The following is a 21,024-nucleotide window of genomic DNA, read 5'->3' as shown; positions in this document are numbered from 1 at the left end:
ATTGACAACTGGGCTACTGATAGTTTATAAGGGAAGAAATTAGTGTGTCATAAATAAGCAATCATTTTACATAGGTTTCTTCCCTGTGTTTGGGATGGGGCATGAATGGGGGCATGGAGTGAAGGAACATTTACATTTTAAAAGTGTGGAAGTATATACACTTTGTCAGAGCCAGCTTTCGGTATGGACGGGATGTGCTATTTATTGCACATTAAGGCCCTGCACAACACAGGGTCTTGGTGCTGGACCGGAGAAAGCAATAAATCTTGTTGCTGCCAGTGTTTCCAGTTTCTGGAATTAGAAAATAATCTATCTTTTGCTTTGATAGTTGTGGCTGTCCCTAGGGGACAGTGCTCCTCCACTTAATAGCATATGCTCCTGATGATTCTTTGAGGATCACCATCTCTCTTGATCTTCTTTTGAAGCCCATACATTTAGAAAGGAGTGGCTATATGTAGAACTGTCAGTGGAGAGGGTGTGGGGGAATTCTAGCAGTGGAGAGGGATTGCACTTGTCACTGCACTAGAGGGGAAGGTTTCATTAGATGGGAGAAGGCAAACAGGAGAATTGTTATTGGGGATGCAGAAGGGATGGGGAAGGGCTGGCATTAGGGTCAGGCTGACGTACTCATCACTTGGAGGAGGGGGAAAATTTGGCATGGGACCAATAAACTTGAACAGTTATAGATATTTATTTCTAAAGAAGAAAAGTGTATTCACTGAGTTACACAGTAACTTCATTAACTCTGCTTAATGCTCCATAAAATGCAACAGATCTATGGTTCTTATTTGTTGTCCCTGTCTCATTAGAGATGGGACCATGGCATAGGAGTGGGTTGTATGTCCTGCTTAGGAAATGCTGAACAATCCAGGGAATATGGGTGTCTTACCAAGTGCATGGGGGCCATCCCAATAATTAGTGCACACTAAAGTATTTGCAACTACAAGAAATATAGTTTAGTGCCAGACAGAAGCTGGGTTTTAGGAATATTCAGATCTAGGTTTCCATTTTGGCCAATTAGAAATCCAGAGGTTGGATCCAGAATCTTAGTTCAGGTCTACCTCTCTTATTACATTTATTTAATAAACAAAACTAAAAATAATTATGTGCATCTTCAAGTGCATATTTCAACCAAAAAACTTGAGTGTTAGGTCAGACAATGGCATTTTTTGTCCCTCTTCAGGGAGGGAGTCAGCAACAATAACACCAGAGAGATGGATGCCTCTGCAGGGATATGATTCTGCAGCATTTTGTTACATTCTTATTTTTAATTAAATTGCAGTTACTGTTTTAGATCTCCTCCCTAGAGCTGACTGCAAAGTGGAAGATTCATTTTTACATTGGAAAGATAAAAACAAAGAAAACTATTAAAACTGAATTGAAAACTTAAAGTGTCTATAAAGTATAACCAATTTTCATCAAATAAAACAACCCTATATGTAAAGAAACTAATTACTGTTTCCCAGGGGGAAAAATAATTTTAATACAGACTTCGCAGGTATAGGTTTTTGAAAATAAATCCTGCAGTTCAGTATTTCGAAAGTTACCATCCAGTGATTTAGGAGTAGCTACAGAGTGGTGCTGCACCCTTGGGCTAAAATTCTCTTCTCAGCACCCTTATAAAGTTGCTCTGCATGGTGGAATGGGGGGGCGGGGGGAATTCTTCCAGCCTATGCTGGTCAACAAGGAAAGAGAGAGGGAGTTCTGTGCATAGGAAGCGGGAGGCTTGTTAGGAAGAAAGGCAGGGAGGTGGGAAAGGGGAGGAAATGAGAACAACGAAGTAGCGTGGGGCAGTGCTGGGCAGAGGCTTGAATTGAAGGAAGATTGAATTTGAAGTGCGACTTAGGGAGGAAAGCTAGTCCTAGTGATATACTGTAAATAAGAAACCAACAATATTAGCTTTTAGCATTTAGATTCTAAGGGTCTTGTGATTGACGGAATGCTTGGTTTTTTGTTTTTATTCCCCATTTTTGTAAGAATATAGCAACATTCAATTAAGAACAAATGACAAAATAACTCTTTTGCGCTGAACATTTAGCTTTCCAGTAAAGAGACAAAGACTTTCAAAGGGTATTAAGAAATGTTATGTTTTCAGTTTAACATGTGATCCTTCAAGAGACTTATCTTGTGCAGTCTTGCATCCTAGATGAGAAATCTAATTAATATCTTGTTCCCAGCAATTGGAGTGACTTGTTGCCTGAACCTTAAAACATATTGTGAACTTAGATGTTGGTATGTTTCTAACAGATTTCTGCAGACAGATTTTTTGACAAGAAAATGGGTTGCATTTTTCTGTAGGTTACTGACAGATAGATTAGGTTCAGTCATTTAACCTGAACTTTCAGATCAGTAGCTGAGTATGATTGTGGTAAATGTTAATATAGCAGTTTGCGATTTACATTTGTAAAGGACACAATTTTAATTGCAATTCATCCATTGACTTCTGCAAACAGCTGAAATTGTTTTCAAAGAAATAAAGAAAGAAGAAATAAGAAATAAGAAAGAAGGAAAACACAGACTCCTGGTAATGACATTTTGTCAACAATTCATCATTTTCATAGATTTACAGAGGAAGAAAAAAGTGCTGAACCAAATCCTTAAGTCTTTGGCCTATATTTTCCCACTGATTTTTAGACAGAATTCCTACTTAAACTAATTAATACTCTGAGTCAGGTCTTCTGCATAAAGGGACCCTCATTATTCAGCTTTTATTCATTCCTTACTCTGGCCAAACTCTTACTGAGGTCACTGACTGCTTGATCAGAATAAGGATTCAGTAGAAACAGCTTTAGGGTTTGACCTGATGAAACCCTGTGAAAAATAAATGGTAAATTTGGAAATTATAACCGACATGTATGTGAGATCTACTGATTGGTTTTACACATATATTTAAAAAAAAACAATAAAAAATGCATGGCTTTAACATATGTGCCAAATTCCAGTGGTCAATCACATACTGATTTCTGATTAGTTTCAGCCTTCTCCCTCCAGTTGCTTTGAATGACACCTTTACATGTCTGCAAGCCGCCTAGCAGGCTGTTAGTATGTCATTAATAATAACAATATAAAAATATAGATGAGAGAAATGGCTACTGCATTTTCCTGGCCCACAGATTCTCTCTTGTCCATTATGAATAAGTATGAACCCTAATAATCCTAGAGTGGGCTCCATTAAATAATGCTGCAGTAATTTAAATTTATGGTGGATTTTCTGACATTTTCCATTCTTAGGGCCAGACTGTGCTATTAAGACACAGTACTGAGCACTGGGGCAGTGTGAAGCTTCACCAGCAAAGGGGAGCTTTTCTCAGTGTGGCAGGCAGTTCCATTGGCTGATGTGGTGGGAAGGGATAGGACCATGCTTTGTCCTGCACTGATTCAAAGTCTGAAAAGTAAAAATCTCAAATTTCTCAACGGTAAATTGGTATTTATTTCTTATGACAGGATTCTGGATGCCCACACCACAGACTGAGAGGGGACATGATAACAGTTTTCAAGTACATAAAAGGTTGGAGGGAGAAAATTGTTCTTCTTAAGATCTGAGGATAGGACAAGAAGCAATGGGCTTAAATTGCAGCAAGGGCGGTTTAGGTTGGACATTAGGAAAAACTTCCTAACTGTCAGCGTGGTTAAGCACTGGAATAAATTGCCTAGGGAGGTTGTGGAATCTCCATCACTGGGGATTTTAAAGAGCAGGTTGGACAAACACCTGTCAGGGATGGTCTAGATAATACTTAGTCCTGCCTTGAGAGTAGGGGACTGGACTAGATGACCTCTCGAGGTCCCTTCCACTTCTGTGATTATATGATTCTATAAAAAGGCTACCTCATCAGAGGGGGCTCTTACCTTTCAGTAATTTGCTCTTTCAGTTGTAAAATACTTGCTGTATTTATCAGGAGATATTGTGCTTCATTCACAAGAGAAAGCGAGACTGTTGTAGCCTGACCTAAAATCAATACAGCATTATAAAATGATTGTTAGAAACAATGACTATCATACTGGTAACTACCCCCACCCCTCACCCCAATGACCTTATCCGTTTTAATTAAAGAAATTATTCATTAGACTTCAGTTGCTAAGGAAAGATTCTATCCTATTAAGTTTAGAAGCATGGATCCTCTCAGACTCAGGGATGCAATCTATTTTAGAATCGAGATAAAGCTGAGAAGATACCCCCCCCCATTTTTATGGAATAATTTTATAATTGTAATCAATATATATGGATTTTCTAAACATTCTTCTCAATTTATTCTGTTCAGGAAGGAATTTCAGCATAAGGATATTTTCAATATTAATAGATTTTTCATGTTTCTAATTGTTATAACATTTTCAGACGGAAAAGTGATGGGATAACAAAAACATAGATCTATAAAGTTTCCCTATATGCAACAAGACAGAGGAATAGCGTAGCAGAGTATGAGCATATATGTACCCTTTGCTGCCTATTGGATTTAATATCTCAAGACTTCTCCCACATCTCTTCATTGAGGGGATTTTTCACTCAGCATAAAGTATGTGAGTCATGCTAATATTTTAATATGCTGAGCTGGAGTATATATTTTCTAATAACCATGCCAAATTGATATACCTTTTTCATGTTTCTGATTTGCATTTCTTTTGAAGTCTGAACTCTGCCTGATCAGGTGACACTGGCGACCAAGTAATTCAGAGAACCATTCTGCTATTCTTTCTCCACAGTCATATGTTTGTACTCTATCAAGAGGGGGAGAGAAGTGATTAGTATTAATTTAAGCAATAATCTGACTGCTAAAAACTTCATTTGCAAAACTAAGGACAGCTGGTGGAGATATTTAATCAGATATTTGCTCTGCCTGTTTCAATCCACAATGCAGCATCCATTATAACACTAATGAACGAAACAGCTGAGATGTGAAGTACTATTATGCACAAATATATTTCCCAAATTTGCTGGAATTCTGTCAATCTTGACTTCATTATTGATGAGACATAATTCAGTTTTATATAACTTACGGTGGGATAGAAAGTCTGTATAATTATAAAAAATCATGGCACTGGCTCTGAGACACAGTAATCCATGTATGACAAACTAAAAATGACCCTTTTTTTCAATCACAGTACTTGCAAATACTTATAAACATATGGCTAGTAATGCTGTCCTCTCTATGGCCCCAATCCTGTCAACATTTATGTGCATGAGTAATTTTATGCAAGTATGTAGTCTGACCATGTCTATGAAACCTAGATAGATCTCTAACATGAGTAGTCCCATAATGTGTATAATGTTACTCACATACATGTATAGAGGATTGGGGCCCGGATTAGAATTTTCCAAACACCTGAACTTTTGAAAGCAACCAAGTCTATCTAGAATTATGCATCTCTTTGCCATCCCACCAGCTGTTACACAAGAGTTACAGAAACCTCATTCTTCTGATGGATCTGGACTAAATGTATTTGTCTAACAATGACATCTAATTAATCTATATCGATCAGCGTTCTCAAGTGTTTTCATAGCACAGACTACATCATAGCACTGCCCTTCCCATTCACTGTCACACAGCTTCCCTATAGCAACAACAGCAATTGCATATATGGAAAAATAATGTTAGGACAATATTTAATCACAGTCTCTTTTAATGCAATATTATTGATGGAAATATGGAGGAAAGCGAGCACCAAGAGTGAACAGTCAGTTTTCTGTGGACCATTATGTGGAAGCTTCTGTTCTAAATGAATGTAGCACATCTTCTTCAGTGCGCTATACATATGCATTTAAAAGGGGGTCAAAACTGGGTAAAACGTTTAAGGGATAGGTTGATTAATTATCATTATTGTTGTTTGTATTAGGTAGGTGTTATAATAACACAAATAAGAAAATAAAATAATAATAGGAAGAAATTATTAGGGGAGCCTCCATTGTGTTGTAAATTGTTCAAATAAAAAGCTTCTTAATCCCAGTATTTTAGCCAAGAAAGGTGTTTTAAGGGAGTTTGAATGTTTTTGGTTTTGTAACTCAGTGGCACAATCACAGCTGCCTTTACTCCTGTCCCCTGGAGCCAGACAGTAAGAATTTTTTAAATGATCCATCAGTTACAGTGTTGCCCGCTGCCTAATTCAATCCATGTTCTTAGTACATAAACTAACAGCAATGGAAACAAGATGGTAGCTTGAAAGGTTGCTCCTATCAAATGGTTCCTTTAGTACTAATTCCACGATGGTATTCTTCACGGTTGGTGGACAGATTTTCTCCTTCACCTGTAGTTCTGATAATTAATCATAGAATGGCTTCTGGATTCTCTCTCACAAGTCAAAAAGGCCATGGAGACACCCTGTTAACCATTAGTGCCCTCATGACTACGGGGAGAATTATTGGAAGGAGGATGGCAGTGTGTTTTTGGTCCTGTGATCGGCTTGCTGTTTCTTCTATCAAGAAAGATGATTTTGAATGCAGATGATCTACTTTGTGAAATAAAAAATAGTCACCACAGCAAAAGATGCTAAATTCTGGGATGCAGTTTGTCTTTGTAAAAGATATGCACACTCAATTGAATTACATTGATATAATGCCAATATAAGTGAGATCAGAAGTAGGACTCCTATCTCTTTTCAGCTGATGTCTGGAATTCTGAAGAACATACTGAAAGAAAAGATTTTAGCCAAAACAGGTAAAAATTATTGAGCCATCAATATCAATTCTCTTCCTTGTTCTTTTACACAATTTACTTGAATCCTGATTTTACTACAACTTTCAAGCTCTGGCCTAATTATATCCCACTCCCCCACGCCCCATAATGGGGTCCTTTTGCTGTTTTCTGTACACATCAAAGTCAGATGACTGCTTTGCTATATATAGTTAAGGGTCTGTCACAGAGCTGTGAAAAAAATCTCACTATTTGTGAAAACAGTGAAAAATCAGTTCATGAGGGTGAAACATTTGTCATGTTTACTTGAATATTTCATGTTTTCTGATGTCTTAAGGCAGAGGTATGTGAAGGTCAAAATTGCCTTTCATCTTAGCACACGGCCTGTGACTCATTTCTATCTTCACAAGCACACATGATTGTTATTTAAACCAGTAAACAGCTATGACATTCGTACAGTAAATTCTTGTCATGACTTCTTTTCCTGATTCACAATGAATGCAAGCAATTCCTTAGATTTTCAAACTCAGTTTTGAAAATGTACTCATAAGTGCAGTACTAACTTCTGTATCCTCAACAGCCCCAGTGGCAGGGAGAAAGAGGCTAAGGCCAACACACAAGGCTGCTGAAGTATGGTGGGGTGTGGAGAGTTCGTTTACACAAATTCTTTTCCTTGCTCAAACTCCTCCTGCCCGCAGAGCAACTAAAAGCCCCCTTCCTGATCTTCTGTGCTTTATATGGTCTGTTGGGGCTTACATTCGCCTTACTACTGCATAAACATGTCTCAAAATGTGGCCCTCTTTTATTAGATAGCTAAAGTATTTTACACCACACAGTGGCTGAGATGAAAAGCTACAGCTATATTGTATTATAGTATTTCATCGAAGGTCACTGTGTAGTTTCTGTATTCTGAGTCTGCGTGCTCTCAAATTGCTTTCCCATATTGTCTAAACATTTTCAGAGTGAAGCCCATTGTCTCTTCAAGATCCCTGTCAAAGTCCTTCTGCTGTAGTTCAATTCCATTTATTTTGTTCGTGTGTTTATTTTGCTTGAGTATTACTTTACATTTGTCAACATTACATTTCATTTGGCGCATGTCAGCCAATTTATAAAGCGGGCCCTAATTCTTCCAAATTTTACCTGCTGTGTGTCTTGTGTTCACTACTCATACCACTATTGTGTCATCAACAAATTTAGCTTCAGTACTTTACAGCTGGTCCCTCCAGATAGGTAATTTATAGACTGAAAAACAAGGACAGCCAAAGTCTGAATATTGATTCCAGTGGGATGCCACTTACATTCCCCCACAACAAGCTGAATTCACTTTGTTTTGCTTTTTAACCAGTTCTTTGTCTTTTGCTACCATTTATGCTTTCCTTGGCCTTCTTGGTTTGGACCCAGCTTGTGTAGACATACCCGTGCAAGCTCTGCTCAAGTTAGTGCACTGAAAATAACAGTGTAGCCAGGGTAGAATGGGCGGCAGCTCAGGCTAGCAGACAGAGTACATACTGTGGGGGTCTGAGCAGGTATGAGCTCAGGTGGATAGTCTGAGCTGCTGTCCATGCTACCCTGGCTATGATGTTATTTTTAGTGCACTAGTTCAAGCAGAACTAGCTCAGGTTCATCTATGCAAGCTGGGAATCACACCTCCCAGCTCAAATGTAGACATACCCAAGGAACTCCTTCTGGTGACTGTACAATAGATTTGGGCCACATGTTTTTCCCAGCTATATCAACATAAATCCAGATTAATTCCACTGAAGTTAATTTACACTGGTATAATTGAAAGCAGAATTTGTCTAGGACAGTCTGTCCTCATGTAAAGTTTCTATTGATTTCAAGCATTTCTTCTGAGTTGGAACTATGGCCAGTCCAGTGACTTTACCCCAGACCTCCCCAGTTAGAACATAAAAATGGCCACACTGGGTCAGACCAATGGTCCATCTAGCCCAGTATCCTGTCTCCCAAGAGTGGCCAATGCCAGCTTCTTCAAAGGGAATGAACAGAACAGGCAATCATTGAGTGATCCATCCCCTGTCATCCACTCCCGGCTTTGCTGCAGAAATGTGGTGCCAATCTCAATGTATGAGATACACCGGGAATAAAGTTACTAAAAGCTGAAATTATATAACAGAAACAGGAAGCCTAGTAAGGCTGATATTGCAACCATGTATCCAGTTCTGGTGGATGTAGAAAAGAGCCACAAAAATGATTTGAGGAGGAAATGCCTTAAAGTGAGAAATTGAAAGAGATCAATCTGTTTAGTTTATAAAAATGCAGATTGAGTGGTGACTTTATTACAGTATGTAAGTACCTTCAGAGAGTACTAAAGGGCTCTTTAATCTAGCAGAGTAAGGCATAACAGGAACCAATGTCTGGAAGCTAAAATCAGATAAATTCAAAGAAAAAATGAAGTACACATTTTTAACAGTGGGAGTGATTAACCACAGGAACACACTACCAAGGGAAGGGGTGCATTCTCCATCTTGAAATCTACAGATCAAGACTGGATGCCTTTCTGGAAGATATGCTTTAGTCAAACACAAGTTATTTGTCTTAATACAGGGTAACTGTATGAAATGCCATGACTTGCAATATACACAGGACAGACTAGATCTAAATTCCTTAAATTCTGTGACTCTGTGAATCTATGGAAGATCCCAATGAAGTCCATGGGTGCTGTTAGCATTTGGCACCTTTGAAAATCAGGCTACCTTCATTTAGCAGGTTTACTAGGTCTTTATCTGTATTTTTTTTTCATATGGTGCATTTCATCATAACATCTGAGTGCCAACATACTTTAGTGGAATAGCATCACAACACACATGCGCATTGAGGAAACCAAGGCACGAAGAGCTAAAGTGACTTGCCCAAAGCACAAGATGTCCAGCAGAGGTGGGACCAGAACGCAGATTTTCATTTAGAGTCCAGTGACTTTACCACATGGTCATCTTGCCTCTCTGTTAACCATTGTGAAACCGGTCTTAAGATATGGTCAATTATCATTATTTATTCTTGGATTGCTCAGTAAACTGGGTGCAAGTAAACACTATGCATTTTAATAAGCCTAAATGGAAAGGTATACATCTAGGAATAAAGGATGTAGGCTGTACTTCTGGGATGGGAGACGGTATCCTTGGAAGCAGTGACTCTGAAAAAGATTTGGGTCCTGGTGGATAATCAGCTAAACATGAGCTGCCAGTGCAATGCTATGGCCAAAAGGGCTAATGCACTACTTGGATGCATAAAAAGGAGAATGTTGAGGAGGAGCGGAGAGGTTATTTTACATCTGTATTTGGCACTGGTGCAACTGCTGCTAGAATACTGTGTCCAGTTCTGGTGTCCACATTGAAGAAGGGTGTTGATAAATTGGAAAGGGTACAGAGAAGAGCCATGAGAATAAATACAGGATTAGAAAACATGGCTTATAGTGACAGACTCAAAGAGCTCAATTTGTTTTGTTTAATGAAGAGAAGGTTAAGGGATGACTTGATCACAGTTTATAAATATGGAGGAGAAATTTTTGATAATATAATCTTCAAGCTATACAAATGTATAACATAATTCAATGGCTGGAAATGAAAGCTAGACAAATTCAGACTGGAAACAAGGTATACATCTTTAACAGTGAGCGTAATTAACCTCTAGAACAATTTACCAAGGGTCACGCTGGATGCTCTATCACTCACCATTTTTAAATCAAGATGGATGTTTTTCTAAAAGATCTGCTCTATGAATTATTTTGGGGAAGTTCTATGGCCTCTGTTACTCAAGAGGTCAGACTAGCTGATCACAATGGTCCCTCCTGGCCTAGAATCTATGAGTGTCTTGGATTTCATTGCCCTCCTTATTTGTTTAATGGAGCTACTTTTTAACATACATTCTTTCTCTCTGTTATTTCCAGTATTACCCTTATTCCCTTTGGCTACCATTCACTCATTCTGCTTTTTCTGTTACCCGTATCTATTACCTGATAGCCCTAATTGACACTGTATTCTTGTTTGGTTCCTTCCCTGCTTTGCCATTTCCACTGCAGGCTTCTGTGCCCCTGAGAACTTTGAGCAGCCTCTCATGAAAATTTCCCTTTTCAGACAGTTAAAAAAAAATGCAGCCAATGACATTGAGACAGGCTATGATGGTATTACTGCGAAAGAAATGCAGAGAGAGCAAGGCAATCAAGTATATTTTAAAAGCAGGGTCTACTAAAGATGGGCTAACCTCGGGAAAGATAAGGTTGAGTCAACACTAAGGGAAATTGGACAGATGGTTAGAACAAATGACTTTTGGGTGGTTTCCGCTATCCAGACATTTTTTGGGAAAAATATGCTGCCAAAGAAAAGTCCTTTTTTATTACTTTAATTTAGTGGAGGATACTTTCCTAATACAAAGGGTAGAAAAGCAAAAATGTGTGTGTATTATACATGATATAGACATACCTTACGCATTCCATTTAGACTATTCACGAAAGCAAACTTCATGATAAATTGATTAAACATAAGAGAAACTGAAGTGAATTGGCCATAAACTAACTGAGTCTAGAAACACCAGGTAAACAAACTGTGGCAAAATACCTTGTTCGCCTCAGCAGGCTCAGTCCTTTTTAGCCTCGGAGACTCAGGTTTGGGGCAAGGCGAATCCTTATAGGTGGCACAGGGTCCTGCTACTCCTGTCCTCAGTCAGTCCCTTGTGCGGTTTTCCTTCCCTTCTGGGGAGCGAGTGCAGCCTCCCTGCTGGGAAGGTCTGGTGTCTTGCTGCAAAGAGCCTACTAGCAGCTTCCCTGCTCCTCTCACTCCCTCACTCTCCCCCTCCTTCCACCCAGGGGAGGGTTTAAAAAGGTCCCAAGTAGTTGGAGTCAGCTGAACCTAATTGGTTCCCTAGCAACCCCTTTTCCAGTTGAACCTTATTGCCCCGGGGTTCTCTCTCCTCAGTGGATAGAGAGGGGCCTTTTAATTCCCTGGGACTAATTAATACCCCCCTTTTGTAGCTGTTTGTCCTGGGTTTACCACAAAACCAAAATGTTAAACTATGACATAGGGCCAAAACCTCCCTGCTGCCGTGGGGTGTGCACTAGGGGGAAAGAGGGAGAAAAGAGCCTCTTCTCTCCTTAGCAGCAGTGGGGCAGCATTCCAATCTGGCACGCAAGAAGTTGCCAACTGGGGGACATGCTAACCACCATCATGACCCCATAGGAGGGCGTTCAGGTCCAATGACAACTTATTGCTGTTTTGGGAAGCAAGTGCTAGAGGGGTAGAGAAAATAAACTTGTACCAAAGAAAATATCAGAAAAATCTTGGAATTCCTGCAGTGCTCAGGGCCTGACGGAAGGTTAGTGTGGGTCCAGTCTTTAAAGAGGGAAGTACAGTAATTGTGGTATGTACATGTATGACCTCTAGGCTGGACTTCAGAACTCTGAAAAATATCTGAAAACTTATAAAATAACTGTACCATGGACAAATTAAGAGAGGAAGCAGAGTGCAGTAAATAACTGTCGGTGAAGCACAAGTTACTCAAATCACTTTAATCAAATGGCTTCTTTGGACATATCAACAGACTTGGTGGGTAAGTGGAATGCAGTAGATAATGAACATGGATGTCAGCAAGTCATTCAGTACAGAGCTACTCAGAAAACTGATGTTGGAGAAATATTTGTTTTATGGATCATCATACCACATGATGGATAAACACTTGGCTCACAAATCGGAAACAGAGTTATTAATAATAGCGGTGTTATATCTTATTGAAAGACAATGCATCAAACGATGTACTGCAGGGAGTTGGTGCTAATGTTATTCAACATATTTACTAATAATTTTTCAAAGAAGTATAACTGAATACTGAGCAACATTGGTGCTCAAAATAAGATTAGGAGTTCTTGTAAATATGGAAAATTTATTTTAAAAATCAGCTGGGTCTAGAAAATTTGAGACAATGCAATGGGAAAAGTTACTAACATCAGCACAGGTGAGTAATTTAACAGAAACGGTATATGCCAAGTTGGGGCAGCCACATAGCATGTGAAAACGTACAGGACACTTGCACATTTTTCTTATTGATAGTTTTCTGATGGCAAACCAGGCAAAGATCTTTCCTAACTTATGGGCTGCAAAATCCTCTAAACCTGATTTTGATTTGTTTTATCAGACCTGCTTTGTGTGCTACATTTTCCACAGAAGTCTAATCCACTCTGCTGTTTGTTTCATTCCATCACTGAACTTTTTTTCTTCTCTTCTTGTTTTATTTTGTTTATGCGGATATCTTCTAGACTCTCACATAACCCTTGAACTTGCATTCCAATTATGGTCATCCTGAGCTGTCCCTGCAAAAGGTCATCAGCTTAGAACCTTCTAGGGTACCTGTTCTCACTCACCTGTGTGCACAAACTTTGCTCTGACCAATCTGAATCTCTCTTCCGGTGTTTTCCTCTAGAGGCACGGATATGGGGTCCATTCCTTTATGTATCAAGAACAAATTATAAGAATTAAGTATTTGGGCAGAATCATATGTTATGAAAAAAAAGTACATATTCTCTGACTGTTTAGGACCACAGCAGTCACACAAATTCTGTTCGCTTTTTGACAGAGTTATATTCTCTGCCTGCAGGTGGCTCCAAATGATAATGCAAGAACAAAGGCTTTGGATGACCTTGGTACCCAAACCACATTAACTAATATACAATTTCAGCTTTTAGTAACTTTATTCCCTGTGTATCTTTTACATGGAGATTGGCACAAAATTTCTGCAGCAATCATGGCTGTTGTTGAAAGGACAGGCTTATCATAGCTCTACTATCCCTAGTAAATCAGGATATGAGTATAGCCATTCTTAGCGAGAGAGAATGGAAATAAACACATTTTAAAAAGAGAAACATAGTGTTCAAAAATGAAATATGTTTCACAAACTACTTAGCTGTGTAAAGGGGCATACATAATCTTTGAATTTAAACAGTATGATAAAGCTCAATGGGCTGAGAGGAGGGCCATGCTATACTGATTTATGAAACAGAAAAAAACCCATACAGCACTGCTCTTTGTTAATTGAAAACAATAATCTTAAATGGCCAACAAAGCATTTTACTATCAGGCTGCAGTGAACCCTAATGCTCTCCATATACACTTCCACATAAAGCAGAAAAGACTCTGATCTCATGTACACTTGCTTTACATCAATGGACTTTGATTTCACTGAAGTTACTTCTGATTTAGGCCAGTGAAAATAAAGCGAGAATCGGATTTGTTTGATTTTATTTTGAAGAGTAAGGAAGTTTAACTCAGTTTCACCATGCCACAATTCTGTTCTACGTACACGATTTCAAAAGAGAAAGGTTTATGGTATTTGTTAACTTCAGTATCATCCCAAACTCGACTGACTGGTGGTATTGCTGTAACACAGAATGATAAAGATGATAAGAGAACAGAAGAGCTGCCATGCTGGGTCAGACCATGGTCCATCTTGCCCAGCATCCTGTTTCCCGTACCAGTGATTCAGGGGGAGTGTACAGAACAGAGCAATTAGGGGGTGATCCCCCCTCGCCTCATCTTCCACTGCAGATTTCTGGTAGTCAAAGGTTTAGGGTCACCACAAGTATGGAGTTGCGTCCTGGACAAATCTTGGTTAATAGCCATTGATGGCCCTATTCTTCATTAATGTATCTAGTTCTTTTTTGAACCCTGTTATACTTTTGGCCATCACAACATCCCATGGCAATAAGTACCACAGGTTTGTTGTGTGAAATTTAATTCCTCTTGTTTGTATTAAACCTGCTGCCTAGTAATTAAGATGGGAGAAGAAAAGCTGGACACACTTGGAAAACAAAACATGTAAGCAACAAATCAGTTTAACCTCGTTGCAATAATCCAAGTAAAAACTGACAAATATTACTATCTTGGAAGTGTAACAAACACCCTTCTATGATTATTCCGCCCACATCCCCCATGGAAAAATATCAGTGCCATTCACCTGGAAGAAAAGAAAATACGAAAGGTCTGAACTTTTTGTGTGTTTAACTGTAATCATTTATAAAAACAATTCTTAACAGAGAGCACACATGCAAGTTCCTCAGATGGGGGCTCAGGGTTTTATAGGTGATTGATTTTACACATCAGCCAGTATATCATACTCTGATTGAAACATACACATTTTACAGCCATATTTAGGTCAGTTTAACATTGTTAATTATAACTTTATTCCATCTTAAGAAAAAAAAGCTGGAAGATTGCCAGTAACTTAACTGTAAAAGCTGGCATTCTCCATGGTCATTTGCTTGATGATAAATTTCACAGATGTGTTCACAGTATTAGTAATAAAGAAAAAAAACCCTGCCTTTAAAGCTACTCTTTTGAGTCAATGGCAAAAATTAGAAGTCTGCTATTTCAACATACTGAAATATAAACTATTCATGTGCATTCTCTCTTCAGCATGTGCACGTAATTCCTATTAATGTTACTGGCAGTACACATGAGCATCGAAGGGAGAATAAAATCTATAAAGTGTAATTAGTTTCACAATTTTGCTACTATCTTTCTACTCCAATGTTTTAAAGAGATTTCACAACATTCAAAATTCTTGCTTCTGTGCAATGACAAACTAATTCACAACTTGCAAGAGTAGTGCTGACTCTGTTAGCTGAAATGGAAAGAGATAAATTGGCCTTTCACAGCAGCATACTCTCCATCTAATTCTCCTCTCACTTACACCAGTGTAATCAGGAACAAGTCCGGTGCAGGCAGTGGAATAGTTCCATATTTACAGCAGCTCAATGGCAACCAGAATTTGGCCGTCTGCATTTAACAGAGGCAAGACAAGAAGGATTCTATTTTCATAACATGCAATACATTTTTTGAAATGGAGGACCTGCTCATGCTGCCTTTCAAGTCAATGGGAGCTAGGCCCAGATAGAATAGGCTTTCACTTCCAAAGAAGCTTACATAAAATTGTATTACTGGTTTATCAGAGATAGTCTTAATATGACAAATGTTTATTATAATTTGCATATGAAAAAGCTTTGTGGTGAATAGAACGAACGTTAGCCAGAAAACCTGTAGCTTAGGAAAAACGGGCATAACAAACCTTAAAATATGATTCTTAGAAACCACAGACACAATAAGTTCACATAACACAAAACAACCAAGTACAAAACAAACACCACAAATTTCCCTCTTCCACCACTCCTCTCCTCTCTTCAAGCTTAGGAGAATAGATGGAGTTTGTAGCATGCTGACAGGTTAACAGATTGAGCTATTTCAGAGAGCAAGTTCCTAAGTCATGTGGCACTAGAGGAAACACCCTGACTGAGCATCTTTACTTACTACAGCGGTGGCAGTATTGCATAGAGAGAGGTGATCTGTAGAGGCTCCTCCTAAGCCATTCAGGACTTCCTAGGTCAAAACCAATACCTTCAGCTTTTATAGGGGAGGGAATCAATGCAACTGATGAGAATCAGTATATCATACTGCTGGCAAGATATACCACTTAGCTAGCAGGATGCTGCCAAACTGTGTACCAGCTTTAGTTTGTTGGTGGAGTTAATGTATGGCACAATATAGAGACAAATTGAGTAATCTAATCTTAAAGTGACAATGGTAGTGTGAGACAAGGTGGGTGAGGTAATATCTTTTATTGGACCAACTTCTGTTGGTGACAGAGACAAGCTTTCGAGCTTACACAGAGCTCTTCTTCAGTTCAGGAAAAAGGCCATCATGGCCACTGCTGTTACCTGATCATGTAACAGCAGCTGGGATTGCAAATTCAGAGAGCAAAAAGTCCTTCAAAGGGACATATATAAATCCTCACGTTATTTTCTAGTTACTTCCCCCAACCCATCAACATCAGTTCAGTCTTATCCAGATTAAGCCTGAACCGGTTAGTCGTCATTACTACCCCAGATGTCAGGCCAACACTGGGTCAAGGCCACTGCCAATGCTGACTGGATTAGATAAGAAAGATACAGAACTGGGTATCATCAGCCTACTGAAACCACTGCAACCCCTATCTCCTTATTAATGATCTGAAAGGCCATGTCCAAGCTTACAGTGGCACAGCTGCATCGGGACAGGGACAGAGGGGGGACAGAGCTCTCCTGTCGACATAATAAAACCAGCTCAATGAGTGGCAGAAGCTATAGTTGTGTCGCTCAGGGTTGGGGATTTTTTACACCCCTGAGCCACAAAAGTTTTGCCCACATAAATGCTAGTATAGAGTGAATAAAGAGCAAGATAATGAAATTTTTTCATGGTTTTAAGCTGAGAGGGGCAGCATATACTAACAAAGACAGAGAAATCATACTAAAAGCAGCAAGGGAAGTGGAAAGGAGAAAGAAAAGATTAATCTTGGAAAGATACACAATAATACAAATAATCCAGATGAACGGTGTCCACAGTGCTGGAAAAAATCACAAAGAAATAATGCTGAGAGAGAACTAGAGGTGATCATAGTCAACAAATTAAATATTATCAATTTGAAATATGAAATGACAGCACAAAAGGTAATGAAGTTTGGGCTGCAGAAAGAAAGGTATCACATCACAGGACAAAGGGCTGACAGCTTCTCTCTGTAAAGATGTGGTGTGCCTATATGAACCTGAAATATGGCATTCAGTTTTACACACCTCATTAGAAAATATATTGACAAATTGGAGGGAATTCAGAGAAGAGCAACAGAAATGATTTTGAGCCTGAAGGACTGTCTTACAAAGAAAGATTAAACAAGTCAAATAAGAATAGCTTTACTATGAGGTGACTAACTGGGAGATGTAACAATCGTTTATATGTCTGAAGGGTGTAAACACCAGGAAGAGAGAGTAATTATTTAGTATTGTACAATGGAATATAATTCTGAGGTTGAAGTTAAGAGGAGGAAAATTAGTCAGGATATCATGAAGGTCTTCTCAATTAGTGTAACTATTCAGGCTTCCAGTCAGGTTCTTATATGCCCCCATTACTTGGTATCTGACTGCATGTAATCTCTGGAATAATCCCCTAAAGTAAACAGCAGACATCACCACATGTTTAGTTATTTAAAACTATTACTAGACTGAAACTATACTATAAATACTAGAAAATAGCATTGCTATTGCAAAGGGGTGGGCTAGATGACCTAAGGTATTAAAGGCTTTAAAGACAGTTCCAGATCGTTCCACCTTACAAAGAGACATCTCCGTGAACAGGGCAAAGCCAGATCATTTATAGGTGGGTTTTCCAATTTGATTTTCTTTTTGAACCCTATCCTATACCCAGTATCTCCCACAAGAATCACCCTGAAAATAGTTCGGTGGTGACACTGCATTACTGCTCACTGTATATTTAGGAGTCTAAAAAAGTGCCTCTCCTTTCTCTTTCAGCATGAATACATCAAAACATGAAAAAGAGTCAATACAAAATAAACAAATAAAAAAAGATGAATATTCTCACCCAGGATAGCCCTCCATTGTCCAGATGAATAAATGAAAAGCACCCCTCCTTCAACCCTATTTATACTCTCTATGCATCCCATTCTTGAAAACCCAGCTACATGCATAAGGCATGCTCTGAATAATCACACCCAGGTCCTATACAGCACCTTTCAACAGTAGATCACAAAGCAATTGGCAAAAAAACCCAACCCCCCACCCCAAAAAAAAAAAACCTTAGAAGTAACTTTATCCCCATTTTATAGATGGGGAAATGGAGGCTTCCCCAAGGTAATCCAGAAGGCTAGAAGCAGCACTAGGAATAGAAACCAGGTCTCCACAGTCCCAGTCTAGAGCTCTGTCCACTAGGTCACTATATGAGCTTTTGCTGGATCTAGGGAGATGCAACTTTCTGAGTCAAATGCCCTTCATCAGGGATGCCCTGCCAATTAAAACAGGGAACTTGTTGCTCAAACACTCCCACTGATTTCAAATGCCCTAAGAGCAAATGAGAAGAGGATGGGGACTCTCACTGCACAGGATAGGTCCTGTTGACCTCACTACTGTAGGGGTATCATAGAATCTGCGCCTTAGGGCTCTGAAGGTAAAACCAACATCCTGAGGGAGGAATCTGTTGTTGCAGTTCCACGAGGAAAGAGAAAAAACCCTGACAATGAATTATGACAATAGGAAAAAAACCTAAAGGAGTTAACTTGTTTGGGCCTAGCTGCTCAAATATGAGCATATACATTATTAACAGATGCAGAGGCTGAGCAAATGTTAGACCCCAGGGAGAAGGTAAATACTGTTCAGTTATATGCAAACAAGGCATTAATAATGAGCTCTGAAGACTACAAGCCTGCTGTTTAGTTCAATGTTAATAGTTTTGTCAGTGAAAGAAACAGTATATCCCATCAAATTGCGAAGAACTTTCCAGAACCCCAGCACTCTCCAAATATGGTTCTTTTGTGTATTCATTGATTGTGTGCTCAGAAAAGTAGCCAGAATGAAATATTTTCTTTTATCTGAAAGGATACTGTAAAGCAATCAGTTAAAAAATGTTATGTCATCACCTCAGTGATACCAATGCCCACTGACGATCTACTCAGCAAGCAGGAAAGTCTGTCCCCATTGCACAGCCCAAGTAACCCAGCTGCGTGCTGAAGAGATTGTGGCCAGCTGTGGAGTGGCCAGTTCTTCAGTTTCCGGGCTACAGTAGCTCCTTGAGACTGGTGTACTGTCTCCATGATGTGGAGAAGCAGAATGGCCAGTGGACCTACATAGTTGTGAATTTCACCAGCACTGTCCATCCCTGCCCTTGGCACCCACTCCATAGTTGCATGTAGGGAGCCACTGTGGAGATCTCCCTTCCCCATACATAACCCAAATCTATCCTTTGTGGTGAAGTCTGGAACTTCCATACCCACAGCTGGAAGAGCAAGATTTGTTCCTCGTATATTAGTGATTCATGACATTCTGTACTTCTTTTTTTATTATTCAGTAAGGGAGAGGAATGGATGCTGCTTACTAACCTTCTGCTTTGATGACCATAATCCTTTGCTCCAGGTCAATTAAGGGGTGTACCAGACACAGTCTAGGTTCCTGCTTCTGACTGATGCAAACGCCATTCTGATTCACAACCATCCAGCTTCGGTCATAGAGCAATCCTTGGTTTCCTACAGGCCACTCAGAAACCTGGCATAGCAACAGAAAAAAAAATACAATCGGAAAGAAAACTCAACATCAATTATTTAATAAAGATCTCTAGCTGCAGTAGTGGAAAGGCACTGCACAAAAAGGAAAGGGAAAAGAAACTTTCCCTTCATGAAATCCTTTGAAACTGAAATAGGAAAACTCATGTATATGTCAGTGTCAGCCTTGTTAACAGAAGCTATAATTATCAAATCAAAGACAAATATCTCTGTAAGAAGGTGCCAGATCTAAATTGAGTTTTATTGCTATTGTTTGTTACATGTCACCATGCTTTTAGTCACCACAATTAACAAGTGGGGCTGTGAGAAGATAGTGAACATCATTCGTGAAATTTGTTGGAAAATGTTCTCAGCTTTAATCTGGGCCACTTTAGGATTCTCGCAATTCCATTTTTCATATCCAAATATAGGACATTTAACAAAATGTGTCTGAATGCAAAAATCAATTTTTTTAAAAAAGAACAATTTGAAATTCAACATATTGAAAATTTCAAGATTTTTTGCTCAAATGAAACCCTGAGTTTTTCTGTGAAACTGAAACTACTTTATGAAATCCAAAGTAAAATGAGAGAACCTCAGTTTAAGGATTTCCATTTAGTTGAAAGCTGGGCTTTTAAACATATTGCCTCAGATCATGTGTACTCTCCAGTAGCAGTAAAATATTTAGAGAGTTAACCATGACTAAGCTTTGTTGTATTTTCAGATATGTTAGTTGAGATACTCCCTGAACAGTCCATGTGATTATTGGGGAGCTAACTGGCAAGGTACCTCTAGCAAGTAAATATTGAGGGCCAAATTCTGCTCTCAGATACATGTATACACTTCCTATTGTGCATCTACTGGAGGGCAAAATTCAGCCTCGAGTGACTGATAATGTCAGCATAATTTACAGTTTTTTTTAAATCAAGTTTCTGATAGAACATCGTTAGCATCTCCACAACTGAAAACAAACTTTAAAACTTCTAAAAGGCTTTATTTTCCCCCTTGCTGATATTTATAAGGGCCTTTGCAACCTCTCAGTCAGACCTTTCAGCAGCAGCCATTTAAAATTCCTGGCCAGAGTGCTGTAAAATGCATCCAGTGCACAAACAAACAAATATTTTTCTACTTCCTTTTAAAAATTAGAATAATTTTATGTGCTCCTTGTTACCTACACTGTAGATATAGAATTTTCAGCCAGAAATCTGATATTCAAGCTGGCGAATAAAGGCAACACGACTTATGAACATACTTAGAACTAAACATGTCTTAAGTGCCTTCCTCAATCAGGGCCTTAAATAATGCACTATATAGTGATAGGCACTAT

General features: G+C 39.0%; 1 protein-coding gene across 1 annotated transcript in view; it reads right to left on the bottom strand.

Annotated features, from left to right (window-relative positions):
- Nucleotides 1-21,024, bottom strand: part of MOCOS (molybdenum cofactor sulfurase) — a 421,823-nt gene that overhangs the window by 35,587 nt on the left and 365,212 nt on the right. The window contains exons 9-12 of the mRNA XM_084620329.1: nucleotides 19,539-19,701; nucleotides 12,991-13,072; nucleotides 4,589-4,713; nucleotides 3,847-3,946 (exon numbers count right to left, since the gene is read on the bottom strand). Coding sequence (XP_084476455.1) covers nucleotides 3,847-3,946; nucleotides 4,589-4,713; nucleotides 12,991-13,072; nucleotides 19,539-19,701 — 470 coding nt within the window. The remainder of the gene's footprint in view (nucleotides 1-3,846; nucleotides 3,947-4,588; nucleotides 4,714-12,990; nucleotides 13,073-19,538; nucleotides 19,702-21,024) is intronic.

The sequence above is a fragment of the Lepidochelys olivacea genome (genome assembly GCF_965140295.1).
Source record: "Lepidochelys olivacea isolate rLepOli2 genome assembly, chromosome: 2".
NCBI classification, from domain to species: domain Eukaryota; kingdom Metazoa; phylum Chordata; order Testudines; family Cheloniidae; genus Lepidochelys; species Lepidochelys olivacea.
The sequence above is the reverse complement of the archived record's forward strand: the minus strand, read 5'-3'. Positions and strand labels throughout refer to the sequence as shown.